The sequence below is a fragment of the Mesoplodon densirostris genome, chromosome 4 (genome assembly GCF_025265405.1).
Source record: "Mesoplodon densirostris isolate mMesDen1 chromosome 4, mMesDen1 primary haplotype, whole genome shotgun sequence".
NCBI lineage: Eukaryota > Metazoa > Chordata > Mammalia > Artiodactyla > Ziphiidae > Mesoplodon > Mesoplodon densirostris.
Window position 1 is genome coordinate 134,583,546 of NC_082664.1, and position 13,487 is coordinate 134,597,032.

The 13,487-nt window shown below is 35.8% G+C and overlaps 1 protein-coding gene across 1 annotated transcript in view; it reads left to right on the top strand.

The window, feature by feature from the left end:
* The window catches only part of ADAM10 (ADAM metallopeptidase domain 10), a 120,087-nt gene that overhangs the window by 90,491 nt on the left and 16,109 nt on the right, over positions 1 to 13,487 (top strand). Inside the window, exons 9-12 of the mRNA XM_060097283.1 lie at positions 535 to 698; positions 4,253 to 4,436; positions 11,870 to 12,020; positions 12,824 to 13,007. Of these exons, the coding sequence (XP_059953266.1) occupies positions 535 to 698; positions 4,253 to 4,436; positions 11,870 to 12,020; positions 12,824 to 13,007 (683 nt within the window). The remainder of the gene's footprint in view (positions 1 to 534; positions 699 to 4,252; positions 4,437 to 11,869; positions 12,021 to 12,823; positions 13,008 to 13,487) is intronic.

Genomic DNA, 13,487 nt, shown 5'->3' on the forward strand with positions numbered 1-13,487 from the left:
TTCTTTTTTTAATAATACATTGTATGTTGCCTCTCAGGATAGTGAATTGCATACTCCTGTGCATCACTGCTATTATTGGTAGCAGTGACTTTCTCAGAATCTCTTTGAGAACATTTTGTTCAACTTTCATTTAACTTAAATATAAGTTGTTTTTTGTTTGTTTGTTTGTTTTACAAGATGAAGAGGTGTAGGATTTGACCCGGTGTAAATGCTGAAATATTTAAATTTAACAGACTCTTAAATATTTGTTTTGCTAAATTAATGGGAGAAAAATTGGGGGACATTTTGATTATGAAGAGGAACATTTTATAAGGACTTTGTATTCAACCCTGGGAATTTATGTGTGCCATTAAAACTTTTATTTGAAATGACTTCCTAACCTTGGACCAAAGAAACTTTTGAGTATTTGATATACATGTATACCAATTTTGGACTCAAAATACATATAAAATGTTTCAAGTTAATACAGCATATATTAGAAAATTATTTGGGGGAAATAGATGCTAATTTTAGCCATCTTTTGTTTTGTATTAGGAAGCTCTGGAGGCATATGTGAAAAAAGTAAGCTTTATTCAGATGGTAAGAAGAAGTCTTTAAACACTGGAATTATTACTGTTCAGAACTATGGGTCTCATGTACCCCCCAAAGTCTCTCACATTACATTTGCTCATGAAGTTGGACATAACTTTGGATCTCCAGTAAGTATTGCTTAATTATGACATTTTTTAAAAGTTACTAATCTTTCACATTGTGTAATTTTTGTTGTTATTGTTTGCAGTGAAAACAAGTACACATGAATGTTTAGTTTTTATATGTCAGAACACAGTAATGTACTTGACCATAATACTGAAAAGGAGGAAGATAGAATATTTGTAATTAAAATAAGAAAATAAGCACAACAGTGCCAGAATTCTATGAAAGCAAGGAATTTTGTCTGTTTCATTCACTTCTGTGTCCCCTGACATTAGAATAGTGCCTGGGGGACTTCCCTGGTGGCACAGTTGTTAAGAATCTGGCTAGCAACGCAGGGGTCACGGGTTCGAGCTCTGGTCCAGGAAGATCCCACATGCCGTGGAGCAACTAAGCCCGTGCACCACAACTACTGAAGCCCACACACCTAGAGCCCGTGCTCCGCAACAGGAGAAGCCACCGCAATGAGAAGCCTGCGCACCACAACAAAGAGTTGCCCCCGCTCACTGCAACTAGAGAAAGCCCACGTGCAGCAACAAAGACCCAACACAGCCAAAAATAAATAAATAAATTTAAAAAAAAAAAAAGAATAGTGCCTGGTACATGATTCATTCAAATATTTATTGAATGAGAATCACTTTTCATTGCTTAAAGTACATTTTGAATGTTAGCAAATTGTGGGGTTCTTGTTTGGTTTCTGTTAAAGCATTATTGGGGTTTACTAGATTTGTCTTTCTCTACTGTGGAATGAGACTGTTATTTTAAAATCTTTCAGTATGAAAAATTTGTAACATATGTAAAAGTAGAGACAAATAGTACGGCAAAGTCTTCCATTCATATCCAGGACAGGGGTCAGCAAACTTTTTCTGTCGTGTACTAGTAAACATAGTAGGTGTGGGGGACAATATTTGGTCTCTGTTGCATATTTTTCTTTGTTGTTGTTTTTCTTTTTACAATCTTTTAAACATGGAAAAACCATTCTTAGCTTAGGCTATATAAAAACAGGCTGTGGGCTGCGATTTGCCAACCTCTGATTCAGATTCAGCATCAACGATCATCAAGATTTTGCCACATCTCCTTTCTGTGTTTCTTTCTTTTTCTTCGTAAGGTGTTAGAATCAAATTCATTCCCCCTTCCACATTTCAGTATGCATCTCTTAAAAAATTAGACATTTTCTTCCATAACCACCGTGTGGTTATGATACCTGACAAAATGAGCAGTTCTTTGGTATCATTTAATACCCAGTTCATTGAATTGATTTTCAAGTGAACTGAAGATTAATACACATGGAAATAGAAAATACTGAAAGATATTCTGTCTTTGTGATTTGGGTGGGGCTTATTAAAACAACAAGTTTGGGGAAATTTCATTTGAAAACTGTATATAAATTCATTTACTTGTACCTTATCACTTGTAAAAATGGAAATTTTTATGAGCTTAGAAAAAAACTGTAATCTCATAGCTTAAAATTCTCAAATGCTCTTACCTAATGTTCCCCCAGTTTGTAAAATATAAGTACCCTCTCACTAAGTTGCAAGTATTTCTTGTAATTCCAATCAGAAATGGATGGATTATTATCAGTACTCTTGGATAAAGTATTTAAAATGCGTTGAATCTCTCTACCTCTTGTCTGCTTTTGTGATACGTTCTAAAAAGAGTAATTGAAATTTTAGAGATGAGCAGAAAACTCTTGTTAATTTGCATTTTCAAGGGCAGTTAAATGTCCTCGACTCTCGCAGTCACCTTCATCCAACCCTTACCAGGGGATTTTCATACCCTTCCAACTACTCTTCTGTTCGTTAGTCTAGGGTCTCTCAAAGTTTAATGTGCATACAAATTACTGAGGATCTTACAGTATAGATTCCATTTCAGTGGGCCTTTGGTCGGGCCTGAGTGTCTGCCTTTCTAAGATACTCCCATGGGATGCTGCTGCTGCTGGTCTGTGGGCCATACTTGGAGTGTAGGATATCTGGTTTGTTCTCTTTTCACTTCCCTTCTAATCTGTCTTCTGCCTGGTTGCCAGAGAGGTGTTTTAAAGACATTAATGTAATATTACTTACTGCTTATTGTTGAATGGATAAATTGGTTCACATTTTTTTGCCTACCTTGCTATCTTTTCCTATCATACCAGACTACTTCTAATGATTCTGTCATGCTCAAATACACCTCATCCCTTTGTGTATGTTCTTCATGATACCACACATATAGATAGTAGGTACTTAGTAAATATGTATTAAGTAATTTAATAGTGAGGTCAGCCAGACCATGAACTCCTGAGCCTGTCTCCCTTGACATCTTTATCTAAAATCTGTCTTTATCTCTCCTGTCATGTATCTGTATTATGACAATGTTACTTTCTCTCTGAGTGGTTCATTCTATCCCTTATATTTATTTATCCTATCCTAAATGTTTATTGCACATCTGCTGTTAACCACTTTATAAACTTTGTTGTGGGGAGTTGTAATCATAAATGAGACAAGTTCCTGTTTCTCGGTATGAAAGTCTTAATGTATTGACTCTTAGCAGATGAATCTTTGTCTAGGTATAGTTCTTTCTTTTTTTTTTAAATTAATTTATTTGTTTTTAGTTTTGGCTGTGTTGGGTCTTTGTTGCTGCGCTTGGGCTTTCTCTAGTTGTGGTGAGTGGAGGCTACTCTTCGTTGTGGTGCGTGGGCTTCTCATTGCAGTGGCTTCTCTTGTTGAGGAGCACAGGCTCTAGGCACACTGGCTTCAGTAGTTGTGGCACGTGGGCTCAGTAGTTGTGGCCTGTGGGCTCTTGAGCACAGGCTCAGTAGTTGTGGCACACAGGCTTAGTTCCTCTGCGGCATGTGGGATCTTCCGAGGCCAGGGCTCGAACCCACGTCCCTTGCATTGGCAGGTGGATTCTTAACCACTGTGCCGCCAGGGAAGCCCTAGGTATAGTTCTAATCGGTCTGATCATGTCACTTCTGTTCACAACCTTACTTCCAATACCTGCTGATATTGCTAATACAATTTTCTTATCTTAGCATTTAGGGTTTTCCATAATTTGGGTCTAAGTGTAATTCCAGTGTTATTTCTTCTTCCCTGTCAAATTAAGTCATTTTAAAAAACTTTACATCTGCCAGGAAGCCAATTCCTTCCCATTTCTGCTTATTGAAATCTTGATCCATGTGGTTATATAATGTAAATTAATATGGCCCTTTTGTCAGGCAGTTTCAAGTATGTATCAAGACCTTTAAAATGTTTGACCTTTTAACTCAGTAACTACCTCTGGGAATCGAACTAAAAGAAATAATTGCAGAATGTGTCAAAGATTTATATAAATTTCAAAAAAGAAATAAAAATAAAAAAGGTATCCATTGCAGTTATACCTTCACTGATTTTTTTCTTCCCTTCTGAGACAGTGACCCGTAAGAGAGCAAATTATCTTCCTTTTCACAGTCTAAAATAATTGTAAGAGCTACTCTAAAGGAGAGTCCACAAGCTTCCATTTTTCTTCTGATGAGAAAATTACTTTAGTCAGCTGACCTGAAAACCTTATTTTACTTCCTGTTTATGTAACTCTATATTCTTTTTGACAGCATGATTCTGGAACAGAGTGCACTCCAGGAGAATCTAAGAATTTAGGACAAAAAGAAAACGGCAATTACATCATGTATGCAAGAGCAACATCTGGGGACAAACTTAACAACAATAAATTCTCACTCTGTAGTATTAGAAATATAAGTCAAGTTCTTGAGAAGAAGAGAAACAACTGTTTTGTTGGTATGTATATTTTCCCAGCACTTTATTATGAATATTTTGAAACATTCAGAAAACTTGAAAGAATTATATAGTAAACACCTAGTATGTGCCCACCACCTATATTTCACAGTTGTTAGCACTTTAATACATTTGCTTTATCACACTTCTCAATCTCTTCATCTCTCAATCCATATTTTTTTGTTGAAATTTAAAGTGCACTGTGGATATCAGTATACTTCAGTCCTAAACACTTTAGCCTACATAAGTAGAGTTCAATTTAAGTAAAGTTCAATATTGTTTGTGGTGGTTTTGTTTTTCACATAAGTGCAATATACAAATCTTAAGTCCACCATTTGATGAGCTTTGACAGATACATTTACCTGTGTAATCTAAGCACCTGTGAAGATGTACAACATTTCTATCACCCCAGAAAGTTCTTTCATTTCCTTTCTCCATCAATCTTTGCACCCCTCCTGTAACCATTATTCTGATTTATTTCTCCATAGATAGATTTTGCTTATTTTATTTCATATAATTGGAATCATACAGTTTGCACCCTTTTGTGGAAGGCTGCTTTCACTAAGCCTACTATTTTGAGATTCATTATTAGTATTTTGTACCATTTTTTTTTCCCACTGAATAGAAGTGCATTATATGAATATATCACAGTTTGCTTATCCACTCTCCTATTGAATGGAACACTTGGGCTTTTTAGGTTTGGGCTAATATGAATAAAGTTGCTATGATTTTTTTCTTACTGTGGTAAAATATATATAACATAAAATTTATATTTAAACTAATTTTAAGTGTACAATTCAATAGCATTAAGTATATTTACAGTGTTATGCAACCATCACTGCTTTTCCGTTTTCAAACTTTTAAAATCACTCCAAATAGAAATTCAGTAACCATTAAGCAATAACTCCTATTTCTTTCTCTCCCCAGCCCCTAGTAACCTCTAATCTATTTTGTGTCTCTGACTTGCCTATTCTAGGTACCTCATATAAACGGGATAATGCTTTTGTATCTGGTTTATTTCACTTAGCATAAAATTTCCAAGATTTATACAAGTTGCAGCATGTATCAGAATGCCATTCTTTTTATGGCCAAATAATATTCCATTATATGGATATACCACATTTTGTTTATCCATTCATCTGTTATGCCTCTCGTAGGGCATTTAATATGTTCTAAATATTCTACCTTGTATTACGTTTTTGGGGTCCTTGTCCTATTTTACAAGATTTTAAGTTACTTGAGGGCAAACACTGAGGCCTGCTCATATTGCACATAAACAACACTCTTATAGATGAGTTAAACATATGGCAGCAAAGTAGAAAGAATTGAGGAAGGTTTCCAGATAAACATGGCCTTTCATTTTTTTAGCTGCATTTTTTAAAATAAATTTATTTATTTTATTTATTTATTTTTGGCTGCACTGGGTCTTCGTTGCTGCACGCAGGCTTTTCCAGTTGCGGTGAGCAGGGGGCTACTCTTTGTTGTGGTGTGTGGGCTTCTCATTGCGGTGGCTTCTCTTGTTGTGGAGCATGGGCTCTAGGCATGCAGGCTTCAGTAGTTGTGGCACGCGGGCTCAGTAGTTGAGGCTTGCAGGCTCTAGAGCGCAGGCTCAGTAGTGTGGCTCACAGGCTTAGTTGCTCCATGACATGTGGGATCTTCCTGGATCAGCACTCAAACCCATGTCCCCTGCATTGGCAGGCGGATTCTTAACCACTGTGCCACCAGGGAAGCCCTGCATTTTTTTTTTTGAGGTATAATTGACATAACACTATGGCCTTTTGTTTTTAATTGAAATTTATACAGAGATAATTTAGATTCACATGCAGTTGTAAGAAATAATGGAGATTCCATATACCCTTCACCCAGTTCCCCCCAGTGGTAACATCTTGCAGAACTGTATAGTATCAATACAGTATTACATATAGCAAGGATATTGACATTGATACAGCCCACAGATCTTATTCAGATTTCCCCAGTTTTTCCTATCCTCATTTCTCTGCGTGTATGTTTAGTTCTGTACAGTTTTATCATGTGTAGGTTTATGTGTCCATCACCACAGCCATGATAAAGAATAGTTCCATCACCACAAGTAATTCTTTTTTTTATTATTATTATTTTGGCTGTGTTGGGTCTTCGTTGCTGTGCGTGGGCTTTTCTCTAGTTGTGGTGAGTGGGAGCTACTCTTTGTTGCGATGCGCAGGCTTCTCATTTCAGTGGCTTCTCTTGTTGCAGAACATGAGCTCTAGGCGCCTGGGCTCAGTAGTTGTGGCATGCAGGTTCTAGGACGCACGGGCTTCAGTAGTTGTGGTGTGCAGGCTCAGTAGTTGTGGTTCACGGGCTCTAGAGCATAGGCTCAGTAGTTGTGGCGCACAGGCTTAGTTGCTCTGCGGCATGTGGGATCTTCCCAGACCAGGGATCGAACCCGTGTCTCCTGCATTGGCAGGCGGATTCTTAACCATTGTACCACCAGGGAAGTCCCACCACAAGTAACTCTTGGCGTTGCCCTTTTATAACCACACTCACCTCCTTCCTGGTGTCCCTTCACCTGCCCCACTAAACTATTCTCCATTTCTAAAATTTTGTCACTTCAAAAATGTTATATAAATGGAGTCATACAATATGTAACTTTTGGAATTTTTCACTCAGCATGATTCCTTGGAAATTAATCCAAATTGTTTGCCTGCATCACTTGTTTGTTCTTTTTTATTGCAGGTGGTATGTGTGTACTACAGTTTCTATTAAAGGATATTTGGGTTATCTTCAGTTTTTGGCAGTTATGAATAAAGCAGCTATAAACAGGCTTTTCATGCGAATATAAGTTTTCATCTCTCTGTGATAAATGCCTCCAAATCCAACTGATGAATCAATATAGCCATTGTTTGTTTTTATTTATATGAAACTGCCAAACTGTTCTCTAGACGGCTGTACTATTTTATATTCCCACCAGCAGTGTATGAGTGATCTAATTTCTCTCTATCCTTGTCAGCTTTTGGTATTTTTATTTTATCCATTGTGATAGGTATATAGTGGTATTTCATTGTAGCTTACTTTGTATTTTTCTGATGACTAATGACATTGAATATCTTTTCATGTGCTTTTTTGCCATATGTATATCTTCTTTGGTGAAATGTCCATGTTTCTTGGCCATTGAGTTTTTAGTTTTTTTCTGTTGAGTTTTGAGGGTTCTTTATATAGTCTAGATGCTAGTCACTTGTCAGATATTGGTCTGCATATATTTTCTTCCTGTCTGTAGCTTGTCTTCTCATCCTCTTCACAGTCTTTCCCAGAGCAAAAGTTAAATTTTGATGATGTTCAAATGATCAATTTTTACTTTTATTGATTGACCTTTTCTTATAAAGCGTTCTTTTTCTTTTAAAAGGGCAGATTAAAATTACATTGATGTTATCATTTTTGTTGTTGTTATCAGTGGTAGTTTTTCTAAATCTTCTTAGTGTAGAAGTGACACATAGATTCTTCATCTGTAAACTGGGTTTTCACAATAAACTTCCTGATTGAAAATGACTGTAAAAATGAGCATATTTGTCTTTCTCTGTCTGACTTCACTTAATATGATAATCTCTAGGTCTATCCATGTTGCTGCAAATGGCATTATTTCATTCTTTTTTATGGCTGAGTAATATTCCATTGTGTGTGTGTGTGTGTGTGTGTATACACACCTCATCTTCTTTTTTTTTTTTTTTTTTTTTTTGCGGTATGCGGGCCTCTCACTGTTGTGGCCTCTCCCGTTGCGGAGCACAGGCTCCGGATGCGCAGGCCCAGCGGCCATGGCTCACGGGCCCAGCCGCTCCGCGGCATATGGGATCCTCCCAGACCGGGGCACGAACCCGTATCCCCTGCATCGGCAGGCGGACTCTCAACCACTGCGCCACCAGGGAGGCCCCACACCCCATCTTCTTTATCCATTCATCTGCTGATGGACATTTAGGTTGCTTATATGTCTTGGCTCTTGTAAATAGTGCTGCAGTGAACATTGGGGTGCATGTATCTTTTTGAATGAGAGTTTTCTCCAGATATATGCCCAGGAATGGGATTGCAGGATCATATGGTTTTAGTTTTTAAGGAATCTCCATAGTGTTCTCCATAGTGGCTGCACCACTTTACATTCCCACCAAGAGTGTAGGAGGATTCTTTTTTCTCTGTACCCTCTCCAGCACTTATTATTTGTAGACTTCTTAATGATGGCCATTCTGACTGGTGTGAGGTGATACCTCATTGTAGTTTTGATTTGTATTTCTCTAATAATTAGCAATATTAAGCATCTTTTCATGTGCCTGTTGGCTATCTGTATGTCTTCTTTGGAGAAATGTCTATTTAGGTCTTCTGCCCATTTTTTGATTGGGTTGTTTGTGGGGGTTTTTTGACATTAATCTGTATGAGCTGTTTATATTTTGGAAATTAAACACCTTGTCAGTAGCATTGTTTGCAAATATTTTCTCCCAGTCTGCAGGTTATCTTTTCATTTTGTTTATGGTTTCCTTTGCTGTGCAAAAGCTATTAAGTTTAATTAGGTCCCATTGGTTTATTTTTGTTTTTATTTCCATTACTCTAGGAGACAGATCCAAAAAAATACTGCTGCAACTTATGTCAAAGAGTGTTTTGCCTATGTTTTCCTCTAGGAGTTTTGTAGTATCTATTCTTATATTTAGGTTTTAATCCATTTTGAGTTTATTTTTGTATGTGGAGTTAGAGAATGTTCTAATTTCATTCCTTTACATGTAGCTGTCCAGTTTTCCCAGTACTACTTTTTGAAGAGACTGTCTTTTCTCCATTGTATATTCTTGTTTCCTTTGTCGTGGGTTAACTGACCATAAGTGCATGGGTTTATTTCTGGGTTTTCTATCCTGTCCCATTGACCTATATGTCTATTTTTGTGCCAGTCCCATACTATTTTGATTACTGTAGCTTTGTAGTATAGACAAATACCAGAGAAAGACAAATATCATATGATATCACTTGTATGTGGAATCTAAAAAAAGGATACAAATAAACTTATTTACAAAACAGAAATGGACTTACAGACATATAAAACAAACTTATGGTTACCAAAGGGGATAGTAGGGACAAGGGCATGGGGGGGAGATAAATTAGGAGTTTGAGATTAATATATACACACTGCTATGTATAAAATAGGTAAACAACAAGGACCTACTGTATAGCACAGGGAACTATACTCAATATCTTGTAATAACCTATAATAGAAAAGATTCTGGAAGAGAAATATTTACATAGATGTATGTATGTATAACTGAATCACTTTGTTGTACACTTGAAACTGACACCACATTGTAAAATATCTATACTTCAATTTAAAATAAATAAATAAATAACATTTACATAAGATAGAAAAAAATGAGCATATTGCTTTTTAGTATTATGGGAAGGAAATTTGTTTCTTAAATGACCGTGAAATATGTACATATTATAATTTTTGTATTTAAACAGCCCCTTTTCCTTGTATTTAAGCTGTTAGCAAATAGCTGATTTGAAGTAATATTTTTGTATGAGACGAAAACTAATGTGTAGTAAATATTGCATGAATGGTTTTCTGACTTTTATCGTTTTTTCTTTTCTCCTAAATTACATGTCACATGAATTATAAAATGATTATAGCTAGACTGTAGAAAAATCATTATTATTTACTTAGTATATATTTGCATGTGCATGCTTCTAGTTTTTGAGAACAAAAGAGATGCTATAAAATGAAAGAGAGAGGGAATTCCCTGTCAGTCCAGTGGTTAGGACTCGGCACTTTCATTGCCATGGGTCCTGGGTTCAATCCCTGGTTGGGGAACTGAGATCCCGCAAGCCTCGTGACATGGCCAAGAAAAAGAAAAAGGAAAGAGTGGGATGGAGCTTCAGTTACGTCTAAAATTTCCTTTAATGTTTGTTGTGGTCAAGGATAAGAATGAAGTTTCTGAGTATAAAGCTAGGCTTTCTAGTAGAATATTTTTGATTCAGATGTGCATTGTTTTGGGTTCCTGTGCTTGAGATATGTTCCCTTCCACTCACTCAGTTCTCAGTTTGAAGGCGGTGCTACAACTGTTTTCCACATTGATTTGGTATAGCAGAAAGAAAAGAGCACCAGATTTTAGATCTAGAAGACCTGGGTTTAGTCTGTGTTTTGTCCATACTGGGGCATATGGTTTCCAGCAAGTCACAAACTCTGTGAAAGTTAGTTTTCTTTTCTCTAAAATGAAGACATTTGATTCTTTTCATTTCCCTGCAGATACTGAAATTCAGTGGTTTTATGTTCTTACTAAGAGTAACATTCTTGTTTCAATTTTAAACTTCACTGGCAAAATCAAAGAACTTTAAAAAAGAGCCTAAATATCTTCTGAAATTATTCACTATGCTTAGACCAGTCTAACCTTAATGAACTAAGATTTGACCCAATATTGTTAGACTCTGGAAATACAAAAAGTGTAAATAATACATGGTTCTTCCCTTAAGGAGCTTGGTCTAGCTGACAAGCAAAACAAATGTACATTACAAAAAATTTACTAATTGACTAGGATACAGTCAGCCAAATAGAATGTGGGAAATTCCTTAAAATAAAATGACCCAATTTCTTTAACAATTAATAGTGTAAAAATAAAAAGAGGGGAGGGAATCTGTTACGTATTAAAAGAACTTAAGATACATGTCAACCAAAAGCAACCGTGGGGAGAGGGGTTGGGGGAAGCTTGTGTGAAACTTGGTTCAAATAAACTAATGTAAAGAGGTAATTGAAGAAAATTGAACATGGATTGGCTATTAGATGCTATTAAGCATACTGTTTTTTAGATGTGATAATGGTATTATGGTTAGATTTTAAAAAGAAAGAACTCCTTATCTGTTAGATTCATCTTGGGGTATTTGTTAAGAGCAGATGAATATGTTAGATGGAGTTGTTTACAGCATATTGTTGAAGTTGTTAAAGCTAAGTGATTGGTACATGGGAATTCACTGTACTTATTCTTTTACTACTTCTGTGTATGTTTGAAATTTTCTAACAGAAAAGGTTTAATTTTTTTCTGCTTGATGAAACACTGACTTACTTTGTACTTATGTGCTAAAAATATAAATAGTACAGTCATTGTTCAGTAAAGCTCAGTGTGGCATGGCCTAAATAGAATGCTACCACTTCTGAGAGGGACCTTAGAAGGGAGCATCAGGTCAAATTCCCTCACTGTACAGCTTAAGAAACTGAGGCCCCAAAAAAGGGAAGTGACTTGCCTAAGGCCACATTGCTAGTTAGTGACCAAACCACTGTTATAATTAGATCTTCTAATTTCCAGGTTCCTAGTTTGTTCTACTTTTCTTATTCTTCGAAATTTTCCTTTCTCCTTTTGTTCTGCAACTTTAAAGAGTTTGTAAATTTTAAATAAAATTAATGTTGCATATAGTGCTTACTTTGTCTTATTTATTTTCTTCAGAATCTGGCCAACCTATTTGTGGAAATGGAATGGTAGAGCAAGGTGAAGAATGTGATTGCGGCTATAGTGACCAGTGTAAAGATGAGTGCTGCTATGATGCAAACCAACCAGAAGGGAAAAAATGCAAGCTGAAACCTGGAAAGCAATGCAGGTACCTTGCTAATTCCAGTAGTGTTAATGTTCCTGGAAAGTCACCTGAAGGCAGTTATGTCAGATTTCAAACTGAGATTAGAAGATGTATGTGGTTTTGGAACTTTGTTATTTGTTGTTGGTTTATTTTTCTGGAGTAGGAGTATTTAGGGCACTGTTGTTGGCAGATTGAACTACTTGTAATTGCAGTTTGTGTGGTGGGTGTTAAAAAAGGACATGCAAAGGACACTCAATAAAATACATATTATTTAATGCCACTTTAAAAATGTGACTTTTGTCAGTAGTTTTAGAATCTTAACTTTAAATATTTAGATAGTATGGATTCCATACACTCCTGTAACTTAGTTGTCATATAATTTTATTTCACTTGCCAAATTATTTTGATAGTGATAGATATAAGCAGTAGAATATTGTTTGTGCAGTACTTTTAAAATGGATGTTCTGTGTATCCTAGTTTGATTTTAGTGTATAAATGTGAGAAAAGTTGATAAATTGACTAATGTGTATCTATGAAAAACAATGATGACTTGCCTAATATTTAATCCATTTTCCATTATAACCTTTTACTAAAGGCAAATAGAATAGAATAAGAAAGCTGAATACAGTATGCCTTCATTATAAAAACAAGATTCTTAATCACTTTTCTGCACTTATTAGAATGTTGAAATTTAATAGCCTCTTATTCCAATAAGACTTATTTAACAGTAACATACTTAGCATTTATGATTTAAAAATTAGGACTGTATCTATGTGTATAGGAAATATCCAAGTGATTTTCTTTACTCACCTCAATGTTTCTTCTAGTCCAAGTCAAGGTCCCTGTTGCACAGCACAGTGTGCATTCAAGTCAAAAATCGAGAAGTGTCGGGATGATTCAGACTGTGCAAAAGAAGGAATATGTAATGGCATCACAGCTCTCTGCCCAGCATCTGATCCTAAACCAAACTTTACAGACTGTAATAGGCATACACAAGTGTGCATTAATGGGGTAAGCATTTGATTTCTATGTTGTTTATTTAGTTTTATGAAACTTTTTTCAGAATAACTGTTTGTTGCCACTTAAAGCCGCATAAAGTAATTAATCTCGGTCCCAGTTTCAACATCCCTATCTATTTCCTCACAAAGCTGTGACTGCATTATGTGGCATAAGTGCCTGGTGGCATTTGATTAGTTATTGACTTGTCTTTCATCTTTCTACTGCATGTGTTTGATACTCTCTAGAGAAAAATAGTTACGTAACTAGGCATGTAACTTTGTATTGCTTTTAAGTTTTATAAATTAACATTTTAATACTCTAAATAAAAGAACTCTCAGTTATTTCCTCTGAATGTGAAGCCTTTAAAGCTTTCTTGGCTAAATAATCACTTTCCTCTACATGAGGAAAATTTCATTTTTCTCTTCTTATAAAGGAGCCATAATAACCAACATAAAGTCGATGCTCATCTAATCTCCTTCTCTGTTTTTGTTT